Source organism: Nymphaea colorata, chromosome 2, assembly GCF_008831285.2.
Source record: "Nymphaea colorata isolate Beijing-Zhang1983 chromosome 2, ASM883128v2, whole genome shotgun sequence".
Taxonomy (NCBI): domain Eukaryota; kingdom Viridiplantae; phylum Streptophyta; class Magnoliopsida; order Nymphaeales; family Nymphaeaceae; genus Nymphaea; species Nymphaea colorata.
This window is the reverse complement of record NC_045139.1, coordinates 2,355,802-2,383,127: the sequence shown is the minus strand read 5'-3', so window position 1 is coordinate 2,383,127 and position 27,326 is coordinate 2,355,802. Positions and strand designations below refer to the sequence as shown.

The window sequence follows — 27,326 nt, the reverse complement described above, 5'->3', positions numbered from 1 at the left end:
GTAACATAGTATCAGTGCCTTGATCCTCGAGTATAAGCATTTTGAAGGTGTAGCAATAGTTATGTGTCTAAACCACGTATCTATAGAATAGCTTCAGAAATTTCTACAATATAGACTTGGAAATTATTATTCAAAAAGGGATTCTGCAAATGAACTCAACGAAAGAAAGCAAATACTTCAGACTGTTTTTGTTATCTACAACGTTTTCCAGTATAAAAGTTTGAATACTAATAACGATATCCAGATTATTAAGAGATATGGAAAAACAAAATAAGCTATGCAGCATTGGCAAAACTACAAGTTACAGAGTACTCTGAGCCATTTTTTAGCTCTTTTTATTTTCTTGCTACAGACAAAGGCTTGTCATTCTTGTTCCTTTTCCCTATCAGCCCTTGAATAATTATCTTATTAGTTCTATCTGTACCTTGATCGTAGACCTTTTGTTTTTTTTTTCGTTATATATATATATATATATTGTGACTTCTGAACTTGGATCTTATCAGGTTCTCAAAAACCTGCAACTATGGTTTCTGTGCCGCTTTCCATTCTGGGCGTTTCTGTACTTGGAGCTTCATGCTTTGCAGCAAAAAATGTCAAAGAGAAACGAAAAGGTCAGATTTCTTTCATGAACTCTCTTCTCTGACTGGTCCTTTCTTGCTGAAGTTTATTTTTATTGCAGAAAAGCACAATGGGGGGCCGAGTGCATCTGCCAATGAATCTATACCTAACTTTGAGTATGAAGAACTTGAAAGTGCCACCAATTACTTTGATCAGTCCAATAAACTGGGCCTAGGAGAATCAGGATCTGCATACAAGGTCAATCTCTGTCATCATAATTTTTATTTATGAATGTAGTGACTCATGAATTAATGGAAGTGCATTTTTAACAGGCTGTACTATCAGATGGGACGACTGTAGCCATAAAGCGACTATCTAACAATCCAATGCAATCAATGGATGCAGTCTTGAAAGATGTCGATTTGATCAGTGGCATTCAACATCCAAATCTTGTCCAATTGCTGGGTTACAGTATTAAAGGCTCAGAAATTCTCCTTGTTTATGAATATGTTCCCAACGAAAGCCTTGATCATTTCCTAGGTTACACTCTATTTCATTGCAATTTTGTTTAATATCTAAATATTTTTTTCATTAACATTCCTAAATTCATTTCAACACAGGTATTGCCAACAAACCAATACTAAGTTGGGATATGAGGAAAAATATCATCGTGGGAACTGCAAAAGGTTTGGCTTATCTTCATCAGGAATCAATCATACATGGAGACATTAAACAGAGGAACATACTTCTTGATGAGAACTTCACAGCGAAAGTTGCAGATTTTGGTCTTGCTAGATTCTTCCAAGAAGGTGGCACTCGTGTTGGTACTGCTGATGGCAGAAATCTGTAAGCTTTCTTGCTTCAAAGTAGTTGGCTTGTCTAGTAAATGTTAGAATCCATGGGCAGAAGTTATTGAACCATAGAAATTTTCTGTCCCACTGTGTCAGATCAGAAACAATAATAGATAAAATACTAATGTGTTTTGAATGTCCCTGGTCTTTCATTCAGATGGATCTAGGAGTACATAGACCGACTTATTCCAAGAACATGTACATAGACCAACTTATTTGGTGAATGAAATTAATGAATACTTAAGATACTTATTGATTTCATTTTGGTAGGGGATACCTGGCCCCAGAGCGTCATATCCGTGGAAATTCAACAGAAAAGGCAGACATTTACAGCTTTGGGATGCTTATAATTGATATAGTAACTGGGAAAGGAACCGCTCCTTTCCTTCGGAACGTCGGGTGTTCTCTGCAGACGGTAACATTCATATTCTAAGCTTGATTAACTTTGAAATGGAACATTTCATATTTTACTTTTGAGACTGCGATTCTTGTTATTATGTAGTTCATAACTAAAGGTGAGCTTTCTTGTCAGATTTGGAGCTTTTATCTGTCGGACAATCTAGCTGAATGCGTGGATCCAAAGCTAAGGGGAAAGTTTCCGAAACGGGATGCACTTCGTGTGCTTAACATTGGACTTGTTTGTGCTCAAGCATCAGATGAACTCCGTCCACCAATGTCCAAAGTAGTGAAGATGCTTACTGATGGAAATTGCGCCATCCCTCCCCCACCGCATCCAGCTCCATTTGATCTCTGATGTGATAAACCAAGAAATTCTTCTCTCCAACCAATGCACTTCTCCAAGAAGGCTCTACATGTGGATCTTTACAGTTCACAAAGCAGCTTGACAATTACTATTGTTGATGTGAGGTGAAACGAATCTTAGTCTTCTAGGATTTGAATGCAATAGACTGTGCAGTTTCATAGCACAAAAGATTAGAGATAAATCATGCTTCACGAATCTGACATATGATTCAAGCATGTGAGTAGTGAAGCAAATGCAGTTTGACTGCTCCCGGCCTTTGAGCTAGCTTGGAGAAACCTTTTTCGAAGTCTGCTTAACTCGGAGGAGGAGGAATTGCCACCTACATTCTTTGTAAAAGATATTGGTTACAGTTATAGTTTGTGTAACATGTGGCATTGACAAGCTATGCCACTGTCTCTTAAGTATTTCCAGCAATTCAGTTTATTCGAAATTATTCTCCTATGCCCATGGTTACATGAAAGTTTATCCTGAATATTCGTGTTCGTTTTGCTTTTCCGGTTGTTCCAAGCACTGTTCGATGCTTACACTGCCTCGAAAATTTCCTGTATGCAGCCAAAAGGGTTCACGTCACCGTGACGAGTTCATGGTTGAATATGAATCTAATCTGGATTTTCTGCAAAAATTTATGAATTCTAATAGTTGAAGAACAAAACCTTTTCCTGAATCCTTTGGAATAGCTAGCAACGAAGACCATAGGGTTCTTTCCATTCTCCAGCTTAAGGAGTTCGCCCCAGCAACTTCGATTTGTATAGGAGAGATGGCCATGGAAGTTGAACTTGAACCATAGGGGCAGAGCAAGAAAATTTCGGGTAACGGATACTTAATAATAAAATTTCAAATGAACCGATACTAGTTATGAAATTTTAAAATTTTAAAAGGTACTAAATGAAGAAAATTTCCCTTAAATATTAATATAAAAATAAAACTTTTTTATGGGTCCGTGTGGGCAGTGTGGGAGATTGCCTACAGGGTTCCCACACTGTGTTTATTGTAAAATTTTAAGGGATACTATACTAGTTAAAAAAATTCAAATTTTTAAAAGGTACAAAGAAAATTTTTCTTAAAATAAAAATAGACACTTTTGTGGATCCGTGTGGGCAACTGCCTACAGGGTGTCCACACATGTCTCTGCCCTTGTTTGACAGCGCAGCCCATCCACCACGCCAATGCATGGTTATAAAAAAAATTATCCCATAGGTTTTTTAAAGGTATAATAGGGTGAGCTTGCAAAAAAATATGGTAAATTTTTAAAAAAACTTAAAAAAAACTACAATAAAAGAAAAATAAATAGGTAAGAAACTAATAATACAAATATAAAGAATAAGTGGATTTGCAACAAATAAAAATTAGAAAATAAAAATACAATTTGTCATTATGAATAACATGAAAAAAAAGAAAGAAAAAGAATGCACGCACAAAGATGAAGAAACACAATTTTTAAACGGCAAATTTATTGGTCGCGTTTTTTTTCGCATTTATTTGGGAACAAAACGTGACTATGCTCCCAAATCACATTGATTACTCAATGCTTTTCTGTAAACTTCAGTCCATACCGGAACCAAATGGCCGCAACTTGATGAGTTTCAACTTTCATTCAATACTCATTGTCGGCTTGTAGAATTTTTTGCGAACTCTTTTTTTTCCTTCAAGCAAACCATTAACTGGAAACTGCGGCAGCCACCTGAAATATTTTTCCATCCTGCTTAGCAGCCATAATCAATCTTTCGGACTAAGCTAAATGGGTACACACATCACGCGTCAGACACAACAAAGAAAATTATGTAAAGAAAATATGATTACATGCAGATTGATAGTAATGAACTCACCTCAATTTATTTGAACCTAATGTATTGCCGTCTAGCCTATCGAAGTGAGCTCACCTTAATTTATTTGAACCTAATGTATTACCGTCCTGTCTGTAGAAGCTATTGTTTATCGAAAGAATACTCGTTTTTTTGAAAAAATCGCAAAAAAAACTTAAAGACAGGTCAAAACATGAGGGAAAATGTGTTTTTTAACGCTAAATAAAAAACACGCGCTTTTTTCGTTTTTTAGTTACCAGGTTTTTTTTATTTTCACATTTTTCATATTTTATTTTATTTTTTTCATTTTTTTAAAACCTGCCCAGATTTTTCCAACAAAAGCCTTGTGGTTTAAAATCCGAAAACAATATTTGTTACAATGATATAGCACAATAAGTCCAAACTCCAAAGCTGTTAATTAACATCAACTCGCTTTGTACTCTGGAGCCACATCTCCTCTCCAAAATGAAAACCCCACCATGTTACAACAGTGGAGTTAGTGTGATCTTGTGTGGGCGATTGCCCACACAGACACCACAAAATGCTTATGTATCTATTGATACTTCAAGCTGCTTTTTTCCATTTACACTAATGTGCCCCTTGAAAATCTGAAATCTAAAGAGCTACAACCCCTCTGATCCCACAAGCTCTTTGCTCCACCGCCCCCATGTTAATAAATTTTCTCTCTTGGATGACATATATATTACAAAGAGAGAAGAACCTTCTTAGAACTGAACTTAATCCAAGATTAGAGATCCCAATGCGGAAGTTGTCTAATTAACAGAAACCAAAACAAAGAAAAACTCCTTACAGTGTCCCAGCAATTGAGGTACTAATATGAGAATTATAAGCCAAGAGGTGCTCTAAGCCAAAGGAACACAATGCACATGTTCGACCCTTCTTCACACAGCCTTGTGTGTAAGGATGTTCAACCCGCGAGCCGAGCTCATGCTCGGCCAGCTCAAACTTGACTCAACTCACATATAACTTGGCTCAAGCTTTATGAGGTGAGCTCGAGCTCGACTCGCTTAACCGAGTACGAGCTTGAGCTCGACTCGCTTAACCGAGTACGAGCTTGAGCTCGACTCGCTTAGCCTCGTGTCCTTTAATATATATTTTATGTTTAAAATTTCTACATTTTTATTTAAGTCATTTTAAGTTTTTGAAATTACAAAATAAGTATTAGTGTATCTAATCGAGTTAATCAGTCAAGTTCATCCAATTCGAACTCGACTTGTTTACAAACTCAAGTTATCGGTTAAGTTCGAACTCGACTTGTTGCACTTACGAGTAGAGCTCGAGTCGAGCTTCGAGCTTAACCGAGTGAGTTCGAGTTGAGCGTAAGCTAGCTCGACTCATTGAACATTTTTACTTGTGTGACCTGTATTTTGGTTATTTTATAAAACAGGAAGGTATTTGGGTCACTTCTTAAAAAGAAATAGTTTTTTGTTTCCATGTTGCTTATAGAGGTGGAGGTATCTCCTTTTCAAAATGGAGGGTCATTTTGGACATTTCGTGTGCCAAACATGCAAGTGTGGCTTCAGTGAGGGTGTATATATATATATATATATATATATATATATATATATATATATATACTAAGAAGAATGTTGTTCGCCTTTAATTATGTCCCCATGAATGATCTTTTCACATCTTTTATGGTCAGGTACTATCATCCTTCAGTTGTACCGAGTATCACTGCATGATAATTAAACAAATAAATAGTGTTATTTTTGACGCAGATTCTACTATATGACTTCCAAAATTAATAATTTTAACAAAAAGTAATGGAAATTGCATATCATTAAAAATAAAATTTAGAAACTGGTCTCCACAAAGCAGTGGGTCTGGGTTGAACACGAGGAACAAAATCCAAGAAGGAATTTAAAGCAGAATACGTATTACTTCAATTAGAATCTTTCAATTAGCTCAAAAAGAGGAAAAGTACAATAAACAAGAAAAATACAGCTATGGGGTGCATATAATCGAATATGGTAACTGGGATGGGGGACGATTATTTCATACAACAGTTGGGCTATCTTTACAAATGGTAACATCCATATCCTAAGCTTGATTAAATTTGAAATCAACCATCGTATATTTTACTTCTTAAAATGCAATTCTTATTCGTGTTTAGTGCATAACCATTGTATATTTTATTCTTATTCTACCTAGTGCATTTCTTCTAGAAGGCTCTGCCGGACCGCCGGTGAATCTTCATATTCACAAAGTAGGTTGCCAATTACTGTGGTTGATGTGAGTTGAAGCATGTCGGCCTTGTAGGATTTGAATGCTATTGTATGCAGTTACATATATGGCAGAAAAGATTACTGCGAAACCATGCTCCATGAATCTGGGACATGATTTAATCATCGTAAGCTAAAGAAGCGAAAGTGTGTTTGAGTCCTTGCAACCTTTGAGCTTGCCTTGAGAACAGATTTTGAAGTTAGTTTAACACCAAAAAAGACAAAATTTGCCATTTGATTCCTTTGTAAAAGACATTGGGTACAAATATTAGTTCGTACAGCATGTGGCATTGACTGTGACAGTCTTAAATGTTTCAGCAATTCAGTTGATCTAAGATCATTCTTAGATGCCTATTACTACATCAAATCTATCATGAATATCCACGTTCTCTTTTGCTTTGACAATTCAGGTGGTCCAAGCATTGTTCGATTCTTATGCTGTGTCAGAATTACCTGGATATTCATCTTCTCTTTTGCTTCGACGCTTCGTGCATACGGTCTAGAGATCGGCCATGGTGCTGAAAATCTCATCCTGAATCTCTGGGAGTACAAATGAAGACCCCACGGTGCTTTCCAACTTAAGGAGTCCATGGAAGTGTGACAGCCCAGCCCTTCCTGCTACACCAATGCGTTCAAATATTCCTTTTCCCCCTTTTGAAAACCCACTTTTCATTGGAAAACCTTCCAGTTATCATAGTCACCGCTCAATGGTTTTCTGGAAACTTCAGCCCCAGACTGGGAAAAAAAAACGGGTGCAACCTGCTCAGCTTCAACTGTCAATCAGTTGGCATCATCAGCATGCAGAATTTCATGAATTTAGCGTTGGTTGAGGAACTGGGTTTTGGAGTGTAGAACTCCATAGTCGTTCCATGCAGCATCACTGCATGCACACATGGAGATGCATGCAAAGGCAGAACGCACACTGCTCTTACAAACCTCAATATGAGAGTGAAAGAGAGGAAGCAACAAAATGGATCATCTAGGATACATCTCACTACAATCAAGGGAAGAAAAGGAAACGTTTGGATTCAATGGGGTATCGGACTTTTCACACACGTCTCCTATGCTGAAGCCATTTGGATTAAATGGGGTATCGGACTGTTCAGACACGTCTCCTATGCTGAAGCTATGCACAAATGGAGGCTTTGAAGGTGTTGGGAGATGAAAGTCTTTATATCTTAGCATTCCAACTAACAGACTCATACATGGCCGTAGAGCTGGTACTTCCTGAGTGCAAAGAAGGCCAACTATCGCCAGCCGCGACACCTCATCTGGATTGCTACTTTCCACACTTTCATCAATAAGTTGTGGTAGTAACGCAGACCGATACAAATTCCATGCCTGGAAGAAAACATGATATTAAAAAAATTAGGATTGAATATCTGAACATTTGTCTAAATTTTCCTACTAGTTACGACATGGATTTAGTGTTGAAAAAATGTAACGAGGATTTGTCAAATTGATAACTAAGGTCATGAAAATGCTACCAAACCTTTTGTTTTGTCAAGATCCACAGTTAGTTTTCTGACATTTGAAAAAGATCTAAACTAAAATTTATGTGAAGAAAAAATGATTATATGCAGATTGATAGTAATGAACGCACCTTTGAAACTAAAGTATCGCCATCTAGCCTGTCAAAGCTGTTGTTTCTTGTACCACTAATAATTTCTAGCACAAGAACTCCAAAGCTGTAAACATCAACTTTCTCTGATAATTGTCCGTGACCAATGTACTCTGGAGCCATATATCCTCTGGAAAATGAAGCTAACCAGGTTTAACAAATTTTATTGCACTGAACGCAATCCAATCTTAGAGATCCTATTGCAGAAGTTGTTTAATTTAACAGAAAACAAAACAAAGAAAAACTCCTTACAGTGTTCCAGCAATTGAAGTGCTGATATGAGAATTATCAGAAGAGAAGAGGCGTGCTAAGCCAAAATCTGCTATCTTGGGCCTTAGATTTTCATCCAACAAAATATTGCTTGCCTTTATGTCCCTATGAATTATCTTATATTCACATCTTTTATGGAGGTATTCTAGTCCTTCAGCTGTACCGAGGACTATCTCCTGCCTCTTCTTCCAGGTTAGCTCTTTTTTCTTCTCTGTATCTGCAGATCAAATTCCACAAACGTAGGTAAAGACAGATGTGGCAAAACAACTAATCTGATAATTGAATAACGAATAGTGTTATCTAAGAAAATCATTACACAATCACTTCATTTTGTGATTTTTTTCAAGCACTCGAGTGTATAAAGCGCAAAGCCAAGCTCATCGGAGCTGCCATGTCAATGTTTTTACATGTAGGTGGTCATGAACAACGAGCTAGTGACATCTAGGCACCTAGAGTCATAAGTCTTGGTATCAAGGATTTTGCACCAAAGACAATCTCAACAGGAACTAGTGATTTAGTTCCTCGAAACTATTTGTACGGATAAAAACCAGATAGTGAAGGCATAATCAGAGAACAAAGGAGTCCACAAGAAACAAAACAAAAGAACACATCGAGATAAGGCATAAGGGACTAATTACATGCGATGAAGCATTTTATAATGCATACCAAAAAGTATTCTGTCGAGGCTTGTGTTGGGAAGGAATTCATAGACAAGAAGGCTCTCATCACCAGAAAGGCTGTATCCCAGGAAGCTAACAAGGTTCTTGTGTTGGGCACGACTTATAATGCTTATTTCATTGTAAATTTCCTGACCTCGACCATTTGCCCTTACAAAAAGTCTTTTTACTGCAACTTCTCTCCCATCAGGCAAGCGTCCCTGATTTAGCATGCAAGGGAGTACATCAGCGGAACAAAATTCTGTAAGAATGCAATAGTTAAATTCAGGCTAAAATTGAAGCCAGTATGTTTGTCAAACACCAAACAACCAGTAGTTCCGAACCTTACCAAAGTCATTTAAAGTTTAAACCAATTTGGACACAGACTTAGTTAATTGGCATGATTAAAAGTTCCAGCAATTAAAGCTTTGCATTTTTGACTGAGAGAACCTCACCTTGTAAACATCACCAAATCCTCCTTGACCAAGTTTGTTTGCTTTGCTGAATGAGTCGGTTGCTTTCACAAGCACGGACTGTTTGAACATCAAGTCCTTTGCGACAATAGATAGATCAATTCCTTGTGACATTGCATTGCCTGCAAAATACACAAAAGTCCAATTGTTACAGAACCAAAACAATAGTCAACAAACTAAATGGCCTCCCTATTTCATTATTCAGGTGTGATCCTCTCACCTTTCCCTTTGCTCACCCACTTAATTGTTTTACGACAGCAAGTCACATAGAGGTGTTTGCCCAGTAGAGCCAGTGCGACGATGTAGAGAAAGAGGAAGAAGAACAAAGCAACCGAGGCGAACATGTTTTCAACTGCATCATAGAAATAACAAGTTAGAGAAAACCTTTCCACGAAAGCACAAAAGAGCAGTGTTCTGCTATATTACCAGTACGATACATAGCCTACCACTTTCTAGTAAATAGAGAAAATTTCACTCGAACTCCAACATCTATAATCCCGAAACAAACAAGTCACATTTATTTGTTGATATACACTTTGCTTTTTCTGACAAATTATTCCACAAAGTTCAATCTTTGCCATGACGACTCAAATTCATCCTACAATCTAGGTTATGACGAAGCAAACTAGAGTAATATCCTTCTCTCAGAATCCAGTCATGGCCAGCCAGCAGACACAGGCCTTACTTACTTACTGTATTGCACTTGGAGCCAGGCCCGGGACAACAAGACGTCCTGCTTCGAGAAGTCCGAACTAGAATACCGCAAGACGCAACCGGCGCTCGTCACCCTGAACTCCGTCGACGGAATGCAGCCGTCAGCCTTCGCCACAGCTCCCGCGAGGCACTCGCGGCACCCCGCCTCGTCCAGGCTCCTCCAGCACTGCGCCATCACGAATATCGTTCCCCCTTCGGACGACTGCCCAGACTCGAACGCATACCCGCCACCCTGCACGGCCCGGTTCACCACGCCGGTGACCTTCCCGCGGACGAACTCGCCGAGCCCGGAGTCCAACCTGGTGCCGCCGCAGGAGCTCGCGTCACCCGCCGAGACCGTCTCGTTGAAGAACCGGTAGCTGTCTGCGCGGAGGAAGCAGCTGTCGAGGAAAAACCGGCCGACGGGAGGATGGCAGGAGGACCAAAGGAAGCTGCGGCTCTTCTCATGGCACGAAAAGCAGCCGACGCGGTCGAGGTAGCCGGCGCACTGCGCGAGGACGTAGACGGCGCCAGGGCCGTGACCGAACTGGGCGACGCCGAAGGAGGAGTTCTCCATCAGGTTGCCTAGAAGGTTGAGGGCATCGTCGAGGTTGTCGAGATAGGACAAGAGGCCGGAAGAAGGGGTGCTGCCGCAGATGGAGGAGACCACCTTTTCCGGTGAGTAGAAACGAGGAAGGACTTCGAAAATGAAGTGGATGGGTGCGAAGAGGACGATGAAGGCGAGGAAGGAGAGGCAGGTGGAGCGTGAAACAAAGGCCCGTGCCATTCAGGAGTGAAGGCGAAGACCTTCGTTCTTGTTAGGGGGTCCTCTCTTCTCTCTCTCCTTCTCCATCGTCTTCCTCCTCCTCTTCTGGTTTGCAGTTATTGGGCATTGGTGGTTTTTTGGTAGGAGGAATGGACCTGGATTTGGGTCGGTTTGTTGTCAACGGACCATAACAGCTTGGATCGACAGTTGGACTTGAGGGGAGCAGATCATATAATCTGGCACTCTGATCATCTGCTGCCTTTAGCAGAAAATCTGTTTCTCAATTTTCTAAAATTCTCTATATGCAATGATTTTATTGTTTAGGTTTAATGCATTACTCGGCTGATACCTGAAATTGATCTGAGCTGTAATAGTTCGACCCGAGTTCAGTATCTTAAATCTAAAATCTAGGACGGGCACAAGCTAATGGGTCGGGCCAGTTCTTGGGTTTCGATCTGAGTTGAATTTCTAAAGTAAAATGATGATATCATATTAGCATATTTGAGCTGGGTTTGGCTCAATTCTCAAAGAATTTGATATTCTAATCTTGGTAGATTTTCAAGCCATGGGTCATACTTGGAATGGGAGCTCTCAAATACCGGCAAGTGGGGTGGATTTCTCCGGCTGGCCGGAGGAATTCGGTTCCTCTCACACATGCTCCGGTACACCGATGATTCCTCTCCGGATTCACTGCATCGGCGTTTGTGCAGGCAGCTGTTACTCGAGGAGATCAGTAAGGATCCATCTCTACCAGACTCAGTTTAGACTCGGATCTGGATAAGTTTAGATACATCCCCATTGATTCCACTGTAATGTGCACATAAATTCCAAATTCAATACCACCTTCATGCTTCTTCTTCAAATCTGTCATATTCTCACTTTTCTGTGCCGAATTTACATGTACCAGTCTGACAAATGCAGATCCTGTTGGTATCGAGGTGTGGTAAAGCATCAATTGGATCTTGATGACATGCCGTTGAACAAGCTTTGGAGCTTATCCAAATTCTTGGTGGATCGGATCGGGTATGAGCTTATTGGATCTGGATGGTGGGAAAGCAGTTTGATGGATATACCAGCGAGGTGACGGTGGATGGGCAGATTTAGCTATTGGAGATCAGCATCAGCGCGGGAGTCCCGGGCAGAGGAAGGTGGTGGTTCGAGCACATGCAACAAAACTTGGGTTAAAAATAGGTCGCTGCATGGTTGCCAGCTTCTGGCACGCATCCGAAAATGGCCCGAGCCAGTCTTCAGCTCAGCGCCGCTCATATAAATGGCCGGAATCCGCCAGAGGACAGGGCGGAGTTATTGTTCTTTTCTGAATGAGCTTGCGGGCTTGGGTCATGATCCTCTTGCACGAACCCAGATTGAACTTGAACCGCTTCAACGTGAGCCACAAGCTGATTTCAGGTCGGCTTCTAATGCAAAATGGACCGAACCTGACCAGGCGTACTATGTACCTGCAAATGTAGGGAGATAAGGGGCCATTTGCTGCCAAGAAAAGCTTTTCGAATACACTTAAAAAATCAAATGCGGGCAACATTGGTACAGCCAAAGAAGCCAATATAACACTAAACTCATAGACTGCCCATTTACTCTCTGGGTAGCAGTTCTTCTTTTCTTCAAAAGAGAAACAAAACTTTGTACTGATCAATGGAAAAAATCATCAGTTCTGTTCTTTGTGCTTTACAGTTAGCGAGAGGCCACCAAATTTCCCATGAGACCTCCAGCAATTTCGTAATGCCTGACATTTGAAAATCCAACTTCCTCTGCCATTTTCTCTTGTTCTTTTCCTGTTAACAAAATTTTAAATTGCTTATCCATAAGCATTGAAGACATAAATTTACTGCCACAAGAATCATTTCAACACAAGGAAAGAAGCTACCAAGAGAAACATCAGACAACAATAGTTTTCAAATATTATTGGGCCACTTCTTAGGTCTAAAATTGTTATGATCTTATATGGTTGATTTCAAGAGGAGAAGGCAATAAGAAACCATTTAAATGGCAAAGCCAACCTGTTAAGAACTCTGCAATGGAGCTTCTCAAGTACGCATATTCCTTGCTAAGTCCATAGGCATTTCCGGCAGGCACAACAACGTTGTCTATGATCCACCCCTACATTAATAAGAAAGAAAATTCTAGGTGAGCAATTTTGTCCTTAAAAGTCGGTTAAAGTTTAATTTACTTCGACTGATATAAATTGTTTCCTGAAATTTTGAAAGAAGGTAGAAAGACTTGAGACAGGGAGAGAGAAATAGAGATTCGCCTAGGATTCGGCCCTTATTTAGGCCTGTACATTGGTAAGCCCTAGAGAGTAAGCCAGCCCCAAATTGTATGCCTAAACCAAATTTTTCATCAAGATGTCCATCTTAACTTCACATCTTTCCCAGAAAGATCAGCCCACAAAATAAGGGAGGCAATCATGCAATGTAAGATGTGCCAATGAGATATAAACATGATACCATTTTCTTCTTTTGCCATCGGTAAAGTATTTTTAAATGTTATCAATTAGATAAAAAACCATAAGCTAAATTCCATTGAAAGGGACGGTATAGACGAGTCACCTGAAGGAAACCAACGAAGACATATTTTACTACAAAATATAGCAATTAGATTTTATTAGACTTGAGTAAAAGGGAAGAAATAGGCTAGAAACCTGAAGAAAATCAACGGATGAATCAGTGCTCTTGTTAAAATCTAAAATGGATACCCTGGAACCTGCAAAATGCAAATAACTCATTATTCACGACGATGGCTTAGGGTCATTAATAAAATAATCAGAAAAGTTAACGGAAAGAGATGGAACAACCTTCTTTCAACACCCTGTAAATTTCATTGAATGCTCTATATCTGTCAACCAGATTACGAAGTCCAAAGCCCATTGTAACAGCATCGAAAGTTGCATCTTCAAATGGGAGATCCAGCGCATCACCTTCAATCCACCTACCAGAAAGCAGATGGTCGGAAAAGTGCAACTTCTTACATCTTATTAAAGAATAAAAGGTATTAAATGCACAAAAAGATTACACCATCACATGAAAAAGATGCTGATGTAAGAACAGAGTATTTGATAATACTGATGCAAATTTATTAATTTCATATGAACTTATTGGGCCTTAAAAAGAAAACACTAAGACAGATATCCACAGCCTGGTCTAAGCTTCTTTATGACGTTATTCAACTACTTAAGTTGCCATTAACAGGGTGGAAGCCGGTATGAGCAGGCCTACTGTCGTTAGGGGTCGTGAAGTCTTTCAGTGGATGTGTTTGTTCACTTGGCATTACGCCTAAGAAATAGACATGGCTTCCATGAGTTATTCCAGAAGACAAATAGAAACACAAATTTCACTTGAGTATCACAAAGGCAAACAGGCAGATGGAATGTCGGAAATAGTAGAAAAAAATAATAATTCTTCTGCTGCATAGGAATACCTTTCAGAAAGAAGAATGCTTGGAGATCACAGAAAATCGTCTAAAGGTCATGGCCTACATGAATTCTATCCCAGTAAGGGTGTCCAAGGATATTCTACTGCAGTACTCCAGTTCCTGCTTGGATTCAAAATGTTACTTTCCAGCCTACCAAGTGACTTCCACTTATACTTAAAAATTATACATACTCCTTTGGGAAAAAATTTGCAAGGTGTGCACAAGTTTCTAGTTATATAATCCAATAAAAAAAATTAATTGAACCAACAACCAATTTCCTGGAAAATTTACATATTCACATGAACTCCAATAATTTCTTTAGAGGAAAATTATGTAGGACTTACTAACATTCTCATTAAATTCTTATCATCCGCTAAACCTGGTAGGTACATTCTGTACAAATTCTATTAACTCTACGGTACCAGAAACAATAGCAGCTTAGGCTCAGCTTCGGAACCGGTATAATTTTAGAAAATGTCCGCACATTCAGTCTTTCCCTTTGAGAAATCTGTGCCTTGTTCACTGAAAAGTGAAAACTAACGACTCATGTCCTATAAACTTATCTTTGGACAACAAATTTGAAAATATGGACCATCCTGCATGTCAAACTGAAAAGAGAAAAATAACAATGGGAGAATAAGAGAATATAACAATATGAGGAAACAAGTCGTACAAAAGTATCAGCCACCTAAATATAAAGGACGCAATGCATATATGGGCAGAAAGAACAAGGGAAGATCCAAGTAATCTTCTCCACTTCCCTACTTTTGTTTCTGCTATATATTTTTAGCTTGTACCAGTAAGACTAATTTCGGTGCCTCCACTATTGATTCAGAATTCTAGTTAAAGAATGAGACTGTGGAAAGAAAGGTAGAGCGGATATAAGCAGTGCTCACTCAATATTTTGGTAGCATGCCTTCCAAAATAATTGTTGTTTGGTTGACGCAATCGACAATTGGTCCTTTGAAAAATCAACAGCAGTCACCTGCAAATGCCAACAGAGAAAAGGTGGCTTCACTTTATAAACGCGTTCTTGAAGATCCTCAAAATTGTCAGAAACTCCAATGCAATTGAAGATAGGAATAAAAAATTGGAGACGCAGCATAACTTCATATAGCTTAACATAGCAGTAGACACGATCTAAATGCATGTTAAACTGTTCGAATAAGGAAATGCTCATTGGCTTGGCTCCATATGACGCTTCTGTTTCTCTAGCGACCCAGAATTCTCCTTGTATCCAAAATGTGAACCGTTCAGGAAAACAGAGGCTCATTTCAGAAAAATGACAAACTTGAGGCTCATATTCAGAATTTCGGGTAATATGTGCCCCTTAGAATGCAAAATCTCCAAAAGAATTAATCGGTCGACTTGATGCTTGAGCTGATCAACTAACTTAATCGAAAGAGAGAGAAAGAGAGGGCGAGAGAGAGAGAGAGAGAGAGAGAGAGAGAGAGAGAGAGAGAGGGCGCGAGAGAGAGAAAGAGAATAACCTTTCCGTGCGGCCCAACCTTGTCGGATAAGAGGAACGCGAGATCTCCACTCCCGCAGCACAAATCAAGCACCGAATCCCCCTTCTTCGCCCTAAAAAGATTTAACCGGAGAATTTTTCAGGTGAAGAAATGACCACCGGCGGACCATCCGAAGAAGAAAAAGCCACGAGCAAAGATCTGACGGGTATCCCTACCCGCTCCAGGACACGGACATCCTTTTCCAGACGCGGTGCTGCCCTACCGTCAGCAAATCGTTCAACTGAGCCAAAAAAACACGAATCAAGGTCTAGAAATCCCTCTTCCGTTTCCCATTCAACACGAAGAAACCGGAAAAAACAGAGTCGAAGAGTCTACGTGGTCGTATACGGGGGCAATGCGATTGAAGAGAATCTGGCGGTCGGACGACGTCCATTCGCTGCGCGGAGGTCCAACTGAGGGAAGGCGTCGGCATCGCCGGCCGGATACTGCCGGAGAAGGAACAGAAGCAGAAAGCACAGACATCCTAGCGCGGGTTGTGTTTGCGCCAACAGGAAGCTCCTATTCCCCCTCTTAAATGGCGGGATCGTGTCATATCTCAAATCACATTTCAGAAGAGATCTACAATCTGAATCGTCAGATTCTTATGATAAGCGCACAGAATAACTAAAGCACATTTTCGTCGACCCCACCGGCACACAGGAGCCACTCGCGGGTATGGGTGGGCACCGGGTCGGATCGTTAGCGGGTGTCCAGTACCCGACCCGGTAAGAACCTGAGTTCAAGCCCGAAAAACCCAGCTCGGATCGACTCCATCCACTCGATTTGGTTTTAAAAAATATTTTTTATTAATAATAATATATATTTTATTATTAAAAATATATTTTTATCTTTAAATTTTTATTTTTTTATTATAACTGGCCGAGCCAAACCTGAATCCGGGTTTCGGATATTGAGTCTAAGTTTCAGAGATCCAGTGGGCCCAAACCCGGTTCTTACCAAGGCGGCTTAGCCCGATGTCAATCCTTACTCGCCAGCAGACTCGGCATAGCTGGGGCCCAGCCCCTGAATGAGTCAGGGTTAAGGGTACAGTCAAGCTCGGCTACATACAGCTTGTCTCTCGGCCAAATCAACTACAACCCAACGCGAGTGTTAATTCATCGGATTTGAATTGGCTTTATTGGCGATTTAGCAACATTAACATATTGTTACTATAACATAAATTTACTTTAAAAAAAATTAAAATGATGTAAGTGTATTCATGACACATTTATTATCGCGTATAAATTTGTTTCATTTTTATACGACAATAACATAATATTACTATTACCAACAATCTCTTACTGTACCTTATATTACCAACAATCTCTTACTGTACCTTATATCTGCATTATCAATTCTTCAAATTGGACCAATTTGAATAAGAATGCAGTTATGTCTATATTATACTCAAATGTGAGTTCACCAATTTAAGTCCGATTGGAATCCAATTTTTAAATCGGAATTCAAGTTTAGCCTTTTGATCCAATCAGAATCGCATTACAATATGTTAACATCCGACTTTGAAAAAGAAGGCATATAAGAACACTTTTTTAACCTAAATCTGAATCCACATATAATCAGATATATTTAACTTTGAATACGAACCCAATTTGAATAGAGTCTTTTCTCTTAAGAGATGTAAAAACTTTTTTAAGTAATTCGATCTGCTTTCAAATCCGAACAGGATTTACTATTTAGGACATCCTCCCATTTAATTGACAATTTTACAAGCACACAATCAAATTTTGGCAAAATAAAAACCCATGGTAATTTATTTGCTTTTACGGCTAAACAGAAAAAAAATCTAAACAAAAAAAATTAAAACAAGCGTGCAAAGTATTAGACTTTTTATAGTTTTATATGTTGTTATCTATCTTGAGAAGGAAGTCAACAACCCACCACTTTGAAAATTAATAAAACTTGAAACCCCTATTCCCTTTACAGTCTACAGAGTTCCGAGGACAGCGGTACACCATTCAACTTAGTACAATGATGTTATGCTTAAAAAACATAAGCTAATGCTCACAAGAGACGCATTTTCACGAGCCCTTAACCTCACCAACTAAGTTATACGGGTAATCTATCTTGAAGAGTCTGCTTTGATTCACGTGGTTTTGCTGTGGAAGCTGTGCCTACGAGTAAGCCTGGGCATCGAGCCAGCCCGGCCCGATAAGAAGTCGAGCTCGGTTCAGTCCTACATCCAAAGCCCGGGCCCGGCCCAATTAAAATACAAAATACATATTTTTAATATAAAATAATATATAAATATTAAAAATCATAATAAAATATATAATTATATATATATATATATATATATATATTAAAATATATATTAAAAACTGTTATCGAACCCACGCCCAATGCTCTTTTTTTCAGGCTCGGGTCAGGTACCTGGTACTCGCCGGCTAGCCCAGTGCCTACGCTTACGTGTGGGTGGGCGACTTCGTGACTGAACGGAGATCCCCAGTTTGGGTTAAGTGAAAGCGAAAAAATTAAAGTGGGTTAAACAAATCGGCTGCCCTGTTCGTCCAGATTTATTAACAACATAAAAACATCAAACTCTATCCTGAAATCATGTGTCTATTCTTCAAGATATCTAGATTGAATTATACAAGTTCACAAAATTCGACCTTCGCAATAAAAAAACCTTTTACAATCTAACCTACAAATATAATTGCTAACTCATAAGGGACGCAAACTCTATTAGGATTGAAAATCAAAGAACAAAATCTTGAACTTATATCAAATCATGAGAATATGTATCAGTTTCTCTCTCTCTCTCTCTCTCTCTCTCTCTCTCTTTTATCAACTGTCCATCATTAAGGATTAAACAACTTTGTGACTCTTGAGACCAAACCATCCATCACCATTTTTTCTTGAAAAACTAAAAGTGACAAGACAATTTTAATTATATATATATATATATATATATAAAATAAAAGAAGAAAGCTATAAATGAATGTTATATTAAGAGAATATATATCACTTATTTCTCATTTTTTTCTCTCAGTGATCCACCATGATGGCTCAAATGCCATCAAATAGATCCTCACTAGGTGAATGTCGATATTGTCAACCAAGTTGAATAACTATTCCCATTATGTTTATCTCTCCAAATTTAACTAAATTTACAAAAGACTCGATAAAATCATAGGTGTAGAATAAAGTCAGGTTCATAAAACAAATCAATTGATTGTGTCACCATTGCACTTGGGTTTAGTTATTATTTTCCCACGAAACAGAGAGTTTTCTAAATTGAATTTGTAGAAACTGAAGTACGGTTTTCATAATATCCATACACACAGAAATCTACATATCCACGAGATCCAGAGTTTGATGTTGTTGTCCGTTGGATCTTGTTAGGTTCTTTAAATTTAAAATTTTGTCATTAAAAATGGTGTCTAAATTAATATTAACCATTGTTTATAATGTCGCTATAATTTACGGTGGTTTTAACAGCGATTTATGGCCCTTTTAAAAATAATTTTTTAAAATTTCACTATTCAACAACTATCTGAGACAAGAGCAATAAATATTTATTTATTTATTTGATGCCATACCCTAATATACCGTAATAAGAATTATCTTGACCACTGATTTAAAAAAAAATCATGTCGTAGAAATTATGATGAAAATATAGAAACCTTAGTTGTACTTTTAGAAAACAGAAATACCCCTCAAAGAATGCAAGTAATCTCTTTTAAGAAAACTCATTTGTATTTGTATCCACCATTGAGAGAGGTATTTCAGTCTCCTAAAAATATCAATGGATTTTACTTTTTTTTCAACTTAATCTCTACCTTTGAATCTCCTTAAAATTAAAGAAGCAAACAATTTTCATCAAATCTAGTTGAATGAATGGTGACTGCAACTATTCACGAAGATAGTGTGGAGAACAAAAGCAATGAGAAGAGTATATCAAATAATAATGTTAGGTAATAAAATGTTCATCATATTTTTCTTTATTTATATATATATATATATTATTTCACTATATTTTATGAAAAAAGACATGTGAATTATGTCCTGTTTTGTCAAATGTAATATGTAAAGTGTAAACAAATGGCTGCCTTTTCACAACAGGCAGACAAGCAGCAGACTCGCGTCACCTCAGATGTGATTCTAACCAGAAAGAAAAGAGAAAAATTAATGGCAGCCTTTATGTTTTAGCTTACCTGCTTTACTGAGAAGGCTAGCGGCTAGCTTTTTCTGGAATCCAGATAGAAGGGAACTCCAATGGGAAGAGCCGTGTAGGCCGCCCCACCCTAACCAGGTGCACAGAGCACTTAAATGGCCAATCCATATTCAACAGAACCGAATCAACAGATCACAAAGTACAATATAGTCTTGAAAAGAAATAACTTCTCAATTAGATTACAGAAGCCAATCAAAACATACGAGTCCACTTTTTAACTGTTTAATTGAACATATAGATTGCCTTTTTACATCTGATTACGGACCAGTTGATATAAAGTTTTTTGGAACTTTGTGGGTTATGAAAAAGAACCCAATTTTGGTCTTCCCACTCTCACCAACTACACGACCCAGTTTTAAAATCAGGAGGTAGAACTGGCTTCCAACTGATGTACATACAAATACACATATACAAATACATATATGTACATACATACGCATACATGTGTGCATATATATGATAAAAAGGCAAAACATCATGGTCCAACCCGATTAAAAACATCATTAAGCCGGACTGTCAAGTATTGAAGAACGACTCAGCTATATATATATAACTCATCTCTCTATACTTCAAAACTTTTAGTGTATTTCCAAACATTCTCTTAAATACAAAGACACTTAAAAAACTCTTCATATGTCACCAGGACCAATCTTAAAAGCTCAAAGCATGTTGCTAAGAGTTCTTAAAATGTCAAAATATAAAATATTGTTGATTTCCAATATGGATGGACATAAAGTTCTCGACGAATATAAAATTAAAAGGTTCGAACGAGCCCGAATCACTTTGCTAAGCGTTGGACCGGCTCTACTCGTCTCCCTCACTAGGTTCCAAGGAGGAAATAAAACAGTGGCAAACATCCATCAACCACAGTGGGTTTTAAGTTCGCAAACACACATCAATACAACCCCAACGCTACCATACTAGGCCAACGCCGCTCAATCTTACGCACCAAATTGGTCTAGCTCGCAACACAGAATCATAGCATATATACAAGCTATCAGGATTCGAAGTAGGAAAGATTTGGGGTTTATTCGATTCACCTGGCAGGGTCGAATCAGAAGGCACAAGTGTGCTGCAAGTTTGTGAACAAACAATGCATCCAAACGCTTTAAAAATGGAGACTGCTAACAAGGAAGGGATGCCAGAAACAGGAGTATAAAGCATAAATACATCAACCTTGAAGCCCATCCATCATGCTATTTTCACGACAGAGGAAGCATACAAATATCAAAGAATGCATTGGATTGCACTCAATGAGTTTCAACAACAAAACAGGTATTATATACATCGAGGAAAGGAGGATGTCCACCTCAGTCTTCGTCATAGAAAGGCGCAGACAGGCTATCCATCACAGCAAATTGCATGCTTTCGGATGGCTTCCAGTGGCGCTTTCTCTGATTTATAAACCAATTGTTGATCTGTTTCTGGTCCAATCCGGTCGACTCCGCTAGTGCAATCTTGTCAGCTTCCTGATTCAAATAAAAAGATAATAATCTTTCAACAATTCAAACGAGCACACAGGAAGCCCGTAGTAGAGCATTTTGCTGGGAGGCATGCACATATAAACAACAAAGTAGAAGAAAAAACGAAGACACACCCTATAACCCACCCAATCGCAATTTCATGTCCCACAGTGTACCATAAAACTTGATTAGTAAGGATGTAATAAAATAAACATACTGTTGGATATGGCCACTTGTAGTGCAAATTCCACCAGTCAAGCAGCATCTGTCTGGCTTCTTTTGGTAGCTTCCCCTTTTTCTTCTTCTTGGAGAATTCTTGTTTCAAGCTGCTCAAGTAACCACTGTATTTACGAAGAAGTTTCTCTTTGAGGTCATGCTCTTGACTGCGTGGATTTGAATCTTGGGTTTCCACTTCCCCAGCACTCAATTCATCATCGGAAGAACCAGCCTGTTCATCTAAACACACAAATCAGTTCAAATTAATATCAATGCACAAACGATAAAAAAAAATGAAATACAATTTTAAGAACAATCAAAGTACAAAGAGATGACAAATTAAAAGAACATGCAACACATTAAATAGATGGTGGCACATCTAAAATGAGCAGAACCAACTTTCCTCCTCCATACATATAGTGACACACAAATTTTATGACTTATATGCAAACAGGTTGCCTCAACATTAGCCTGAAAAGATTACTAGCTGTCACTAGAAAAACTACATTTTTAATGAAAAATAATCAACAAAGGAAACGTTTAAAAATGAAAGCACTGCTGCTCAAACACTAGCAAAAACCGGATTTATTTTATTGACCACCAGTAGTCCCACATTAAACACCTCAAGTACAGAACAAGGTACTGTGCACAACCATACATCAAAAACCTTAAAACCAACTTCTCTGCAGAAGACCCTTTACCAAGCATCATCACAACATAAACATGCAATTCCCTTGCAGGAAGACATGCCTCTCAAAGCATTGTATTATATAGTTCACCATGGCTTTGCTGCCATTATCTTTCAGAGCAAGGGAAATTTGGATTCATCCAGGAAAAAAAATAAAAGATTGTTAAGTCGGGAAGATGTACAAATGGCAGACTATGCAATTCAGCCATAAATCAGCTTTATCAAGCACATATCAACCAATATAGTGCACCACATATTTAGGCCAAGCCAAATGAAATCATGAAAGATAACATCTCTGCCAAAAGACCAGTCAAGAGATAACTGAAGGCAGTAAAAAATTTAAGAAATAGAAGATGACCGACAATTGAAGAGTGAAACACTGCTCCAATTTTCTACTCCAATAACCAAATCTTTCTAATGTTCGCGAATATCCTTGTGGATCTTACAATGAATCATTGAGAATATCTCAGGCATGTCTCTGGATTCAGAACACATTGAAGACACAGTTTTAGAAAACCCCACCCTGCTTGCCAAAGGTTTTAAGATCATCATCCTAACTCACTAAAATTGTCAAAATAAAACCTACGAAAAATATTCCTGATATTTCCATCAAATAATGCAAATGGCTTAACATACAGTAGAGACAAACTAGTAGAGGCAAAGCCAAAAATTCATATAAATAAAACTCGAAAGTCATTGAGCTTCGGTGAATTAAATGCCATTTTGAAAAGTCAAAAAACAAAATGCTATCGAGAGAAGTAGAGATGCAAGATCAACTAGTACAATTATAGAAAAAAAAACATGAAGTTATGAACAAAGCCCCCAAGTAAAGATGAAACCGTGAAAGCACCAAACAACAATAGGCAAACAATCAACAATCAAAGAAATACTCTCCTGGAAGGGAAGTCACAAGAGTGTTTTGGTAAAAAAAAGTTCACGATGTGAAAATATTTTCAAATCTAGAAGCAACATAATGTACTCACTTGGTACAATATAAGGATCCAGAAGCAAGATCAACATGCACAATTCTCAAAAAAAAAAAACATATCAACAAAGAACCCAAGCAAAGGTGAAACTGTGAAAGCACCAAACAACACTAGGCAAGCAATTAACAGTCAAAGAAATACTCTCTTGGAAGCCAAGTCAACAAAAGAGTTTTGGTCAAAAAAAGTTTAAGATGTGAAAATATCTTCAAATCTAGAAGCAACATAATGCATCCACTTGGTACAATATAAGGATCTAGAAGCAATATAATTTGAAAAAATCAACAATACAACAAAAAAACACAAATACAACTCAAGTAAAAAGAAGATTCAATAAACCAAACAACCTTAAAAAAAAAAAAAAACGCTGTGCCAATTAGGCATGACATATTTAGAAAATTGAATGCAACAAAATTATAAAGCTCTATCAAATATATAAACATTTCTTGTTTACTGCACATTCAAAGATGAGAGTAGAATAACATCAATTTGAGCAATTTCCATCAATTAGAAAACATATCATAATGAGAAAGCAACCCACATGCACAACCATCAGAATGGACAAAGGAAGCAATAAGATCCACTAGTAATATTTCTGCAAACTTTGATACCAGAACAAATAAACATGAGAGCCATTGCGAAAATAGAGACACCACACCACACACAGCAAGCAGAACTTCCTTTTCCAAAATTTATCAATAAAGTAAAAATGCTGAAATCACGTCTTATTTAATAAGAGAATAGATACTCAAGTGGTTTGCGAAACATAAATTTCAAAAGCCACTACTGTAACTAAGAAGGAAAATAGCTTTAATGGGTACATGAGGTCATAGTTTCAGTGTATCACGCCACAACAAAATGAATCAGATTCCCATTAGTATATTGCACAAGAACATAATATGAATAGCCTGGCAGCAGTACAAAGAAACTAGAAATCGAATATGCCTAAAGCACAACAATGAAATTTAGCGACTCAATAGCAGAACACAGGAAAAAGTTGAAACTTGACAGGAGCGTTCATTGGTTCAACCCGACGGAGCAGATTCAACTAATCGACATCAAATCGAGGAGAAAAATTAAGCGTTCATGTCCATTGATAAGGCGTACCCTGCACAACAGCACACACACACATCCCCAAGGATACATGCCAATGCGTGCGCTCGATCGGTGCACATACACGCACCAATATCTACGGACACGAAAAAGCGAGGGTGTCCAGGGCATGCTTGGGCAGGCAAAATATTTGGCAAGCAGAGGTATCGAACGCTTTGATACCGAAAGGTAAAACCAAGAACCCGGAGCAGATGAACGCAGTTCAAGCGCCCAGAACCTTACCAGAACAAGAACACGAGTTTGTAAAATAACGGAAAACAGAAGAAGGAAAGAAGTAGAAGGAGAGATGCCATCTCATACCAGAACCACAGTTTCTTTCCGTCGTACCGCTGCACAGGTTCCTCAGCTGCCTCTCAATCTTGTTCAAGAACGTGGTAGCCTCGTCGAAGGGCTTCGTGAGATCCGACTTATACTTCACCAAGATCTCAAAGTAGGATTCCTAAGGAACAAAAGACAACAGCAAATGAACGGCTCAGGAAAAAGAAGAGAACAGAAGAGAAAATCAGACCTTCGTCTGTACCCAGCCTGCTTTTATCCTACACTGATTATCTTCCATCCCACGCGGTTCTTGAGGCACGGAGGCCGGTAAAAGGAGAAAGGGAGAAGCGGTGCCTACCATGAACTCGTCGAGCTCAGGGTCCGCTCCTACGCAACCGGTGACTGCACTAGCCTTGCAGGCATCGTTCTCTCGTCGTATCTCTTCTAACAGCGACGCTATCTCGGGAGGTGCTCCAACCTGCGCACACACACACACACAGAGAGAGAGAGAGAGAGAAAAAGCAAAAGAGAGAGAGAGAGCGAAAGAGAGCTTTTAGAAACGAAAGTACACGTAATAATCAGCTATGATCATTCATTCATAGGAGCGAAGACGGAAGAAGAAGACGAAAGAAGTCACGGACGCTTGATTAGAGGGACAGCCGCTCGACAATGCGAGTGCAGGAAGCCGGTGCAAACGGAAAGGACACAGACCGTGCTCATACGAAGTGCTCATAGCCTCATACGTTCTAGAAGAGTACACGGTTCAGAACGAGACTTTAAAAAATGCCTATGGCGATCTCGCAGGAGAAGAGACTGATTAAAAAAATCAAGCAAAATCAGATTATAAGCTCGACTTTCCAAAGATGGAGCGAAATCTTGAATCTGTAAGGACGGGAGGAGTGAAAATTGAACGGGAAATATGCATAGCTAAGGCGACAACAGTTCATGAAATCTAGTGAAACATGACGAAAACCGGACACCTGAGAGAGAGAGAGAGAGAGAGAGAGAGAGAGAGAGAGAGAAAGCAAGTGTGTGTTAGCATTCTGAAACATGCTGAAAGAGTTAGATTATCAGACCCTTCCACAAGAAAAAAACAAATTAGAAACCGCACAGGAAAAAATTGTCCAAAATGTTACAAACCCGAGAGACTGAGATCTTGCTGGGCGCAAATTTTGAAGTCTGTCAGGAACAAAAGAGACACGGAATTCAGACAGTTTGTCGCGATTCCGTTGATTGCTCTGATTTCTTCAATTTGATCAAGGAAATGAATAATTTTCTTTTAATTAAAAACGTAAAAATGAGATCTGTACACAGCAAGAAAACCTTCCCGGACGGATTTCGATCTCCTTCACTCATCTTCGAGAAAACGAAATTTTCGAGATGACTTATAGTTCATTCGAAAAAGATTCAGAATTAAGAAGGAAGAAAGAGAGAATCGAGAAATAAGAAACAGAATTCAATCACACTGGAGGATGAAAAACGGTGCATTCCGACGGCAAAAATCATCGGCAACTCTGTCTCTTGCTCACTTCCTCGTGGAATTACCTTGCGGCAATCGATATAAGCCTCCACGAGGCTCGGATATCGAGGATGGCTCGCGATCTTGGCCTTCATCGCCGAGGAGATCTCCGTGCCGTAGGCCGCCCCCGCCTCCTCCTGTCCCGTGAAGACCGGGGAAGCAGACGATTCCGGCGCTCCCGCGGCACCCGGCAAGTGACCGACGAAGACGCCGCCAGAGGAATGAATCTTCTCGCCAAAGCAGCCGCCCGGTGAGTAATAGCTCGCATACGACGTCGCAAACTCCGGCGGACAAACTAGGCCCTCCGGCGACACCGACGACCCGATCCCGGTGTGGTCCGAGTAGTCCGCCGACGACGCCAGGCCGTATATCTCCTCCATCTCTCTATTCTCTCCTCAAAGAGAGCTAGAGAGATAGAGAAGCTACTGTTTCGTGGACGTCCGTCTCTTCAACCCCTATCTCTCTGTCTCTCTCTTATTCTCTCTGACTCTCTCTCAGCTATCCAATTCTTCTGCGCGACTCTATGCACTGAAATTCCTCGTTCTTTATGATTCTCTCGCACTCGACACTCCTGGTTCAATGAGGAGAGAGAGAGAGAGACAGAGACAGAGATATCGATCGTTGAAACTCGTGATCGATCTGTACTCAGCGAGAAAGAGAGGGGACGGAAACTCCGACCGGAGGACAGCTGAATAACAGAGAGGCTTCCATCTGCGCGCCTTGTTCTCCCTCGAGAGATTTCTCGCTCGCGCTTTCTGACGTCTGTGCGAAAGAGAGGGGAGAGAGAGCGCTTTGCTCAGTCGGACCAGTGAAATCCACCCGTACGATCTGAGCGCGCACCCATCTCCCTCCCTCTCTCTCTTCTGTCAACCTTTCTTGTCAATCTTTTCCTGCTTCCCTCCTTTTTCAATTTGAGAATGCGCTCCGCCCCTTCGCCTTCTCTCCTCCTTCCCCGTCACTCCGCCCGTCCTTCCCCGGCAAAAAAAACCCGTTAAAAAATCAACTAAACTGTTCCTTCTCACCCGCTTCAACTGTAAAATTAACCCCACAAACTACGTAATTTGCATTTAATAGCCTTCCCTACAATTGCAAATTCAGTCCTCATCTCTACAACAATTGTCACAAAGCGCCAGCGTTTTCTAAAATTGATCACAAAGGGCACTTGCAGCAACTATGAAAAGTAATCTCTGTTTCTTTTCATTAAAGGACGTAATATGATTCATGATCTCTCATGTGACACCTGTGATGATGTTGTAGT

General features: G+C 39.3%; 4 protein-coding genes across 6 annotated transcripts; 1 reads left to right on the top strand and 3 right to left on the bottom strand.

Moving 5' to 3' along the window:
• Positions 1-523: 523 nt before the first annotated feature.
• Positions 524-2,163, top strand: LOC116249221 (cysteine-rich receptor-like protein kinase 3). Its single transcript, XM_050076447.1, has 6 exons — positions 524-611; positions 680-816; positions 891-1,098; positions 1,179-1,404; positions 1,680-1,824; positions 1,912-2,163. Exons 1-6 carry the CDS (start codon positions 524-526, stop codon positions 2,161-2,163), a joined length of 1,056 nt encoding a protein of 351 aa, XP_049932404.1.
• A 4,317-nt stretch (positions 2,164-6,480) lies between these two features.
• Positions 6,481-10,727, bottom strand: LOC116248964 (cysteine-rich receptor-like protein kinase 2). Its single transcript, XM_031622025.2, has 7 exons — positions 9,934-10,727; positions 9,461-9,592; positions 9,223-9,362; positions 8,778-8,988; positions 8,094-8,328; positions 7,824-7,971; positions 6,481-7,561 (listed from the first exon to the last, which is right to left on the bottom strand). Exons 1-7 carry the CDS (start codon positions 10,718-10,720, stop codon positions 7,196-7,198), a joined length of 2,019 nt encoding a protein of 672 aa, XP_031477885.1. The 5' UTR covers positions 10,721-10,727; the 3' UTR covers positions 6,481-7,195.
• Positions 10,728-12,023: 1,296 nt separating this feature from the next.
• LOC116248965 (2-phytyl-1,4-beta-naphthoquinone methyltransferase, chloroplastic) lies at positions 12,024-16,151 on the bottom strand. Of its 2 annotated transcripts, XM_050076400.1 has the most exons (9): positions 15,970-16,151; positions 15,810-15,874; positions 15,616-15,706; positions 15,022-15,110; positions 13,509-13,642; positions 13,356-13,417; positions 12,715-12,814; positions 12,387-12,489; positions 12,024-12,156 (listed from the first exon to the last, which is right to left on the bottom strand). In XM_050076400.1, the coding sequence occupies exons 1-8, from the start codon at positions 16,114-16,116 to the stop codon at positions 12,389-12,391; spliced, it is 789 nt and encodes a 262-aa protein (XP_049932357.1). In that variant the 5' UTR covers positions 16,117-16,151; the 3' UTR covers positions 12,024-12,156; positions 12,387-12,388. The 2 variants fall into 2 exon arrangements, with proteins under 2 accessions (XP_049932357.1, XP_031477886.1); XM_031622026.2 differs by lacking the exon at positions 12,024-12,156 and having other exon boundaries at positions 12,169-12,489.
• A 4,831-nt stretch (positions 16,152-20,982) lies between these two features.
• On the bottom strand, positions 20,983-27,040 carry LOC116248024 (homeobox protein knotted-1-like 6). 2 transcript variants are annotated; one of them, XM_031620583.2, is made up of 5 exons: positions 26,095-27,040; positions 24,800-25,027; positions 24,592-24,730; positions 21,509-21,747; positions 20,983-21,297 (listed from the first exon to the last, which is right to left on the bottom strand). In XM_031620583.2, the coding sequence occupies exons 1-5, from the start codon at positions 26,446-26,448 to the stop codon at positions 21,139-21,141; spliced, it is 1,119 nt and encodes a 372-aa protein (XP_031476443.1). In that variant the 5' UTR covers positions 26,449-27,040; the 3' UTR covers positions 20,983-21,138. The 2 variants fall into 2 exon arrangements, with proteins under 2 accessions (XP_031476443.1, XP_031476444.1); XM_031620584.2 differs by having other exon boundaries at positions 24,908-25,027; positions 26,095-27,032.
• Between the last annotated feature and the right edge of the window lie 286 nt (positions 27,041-27,326).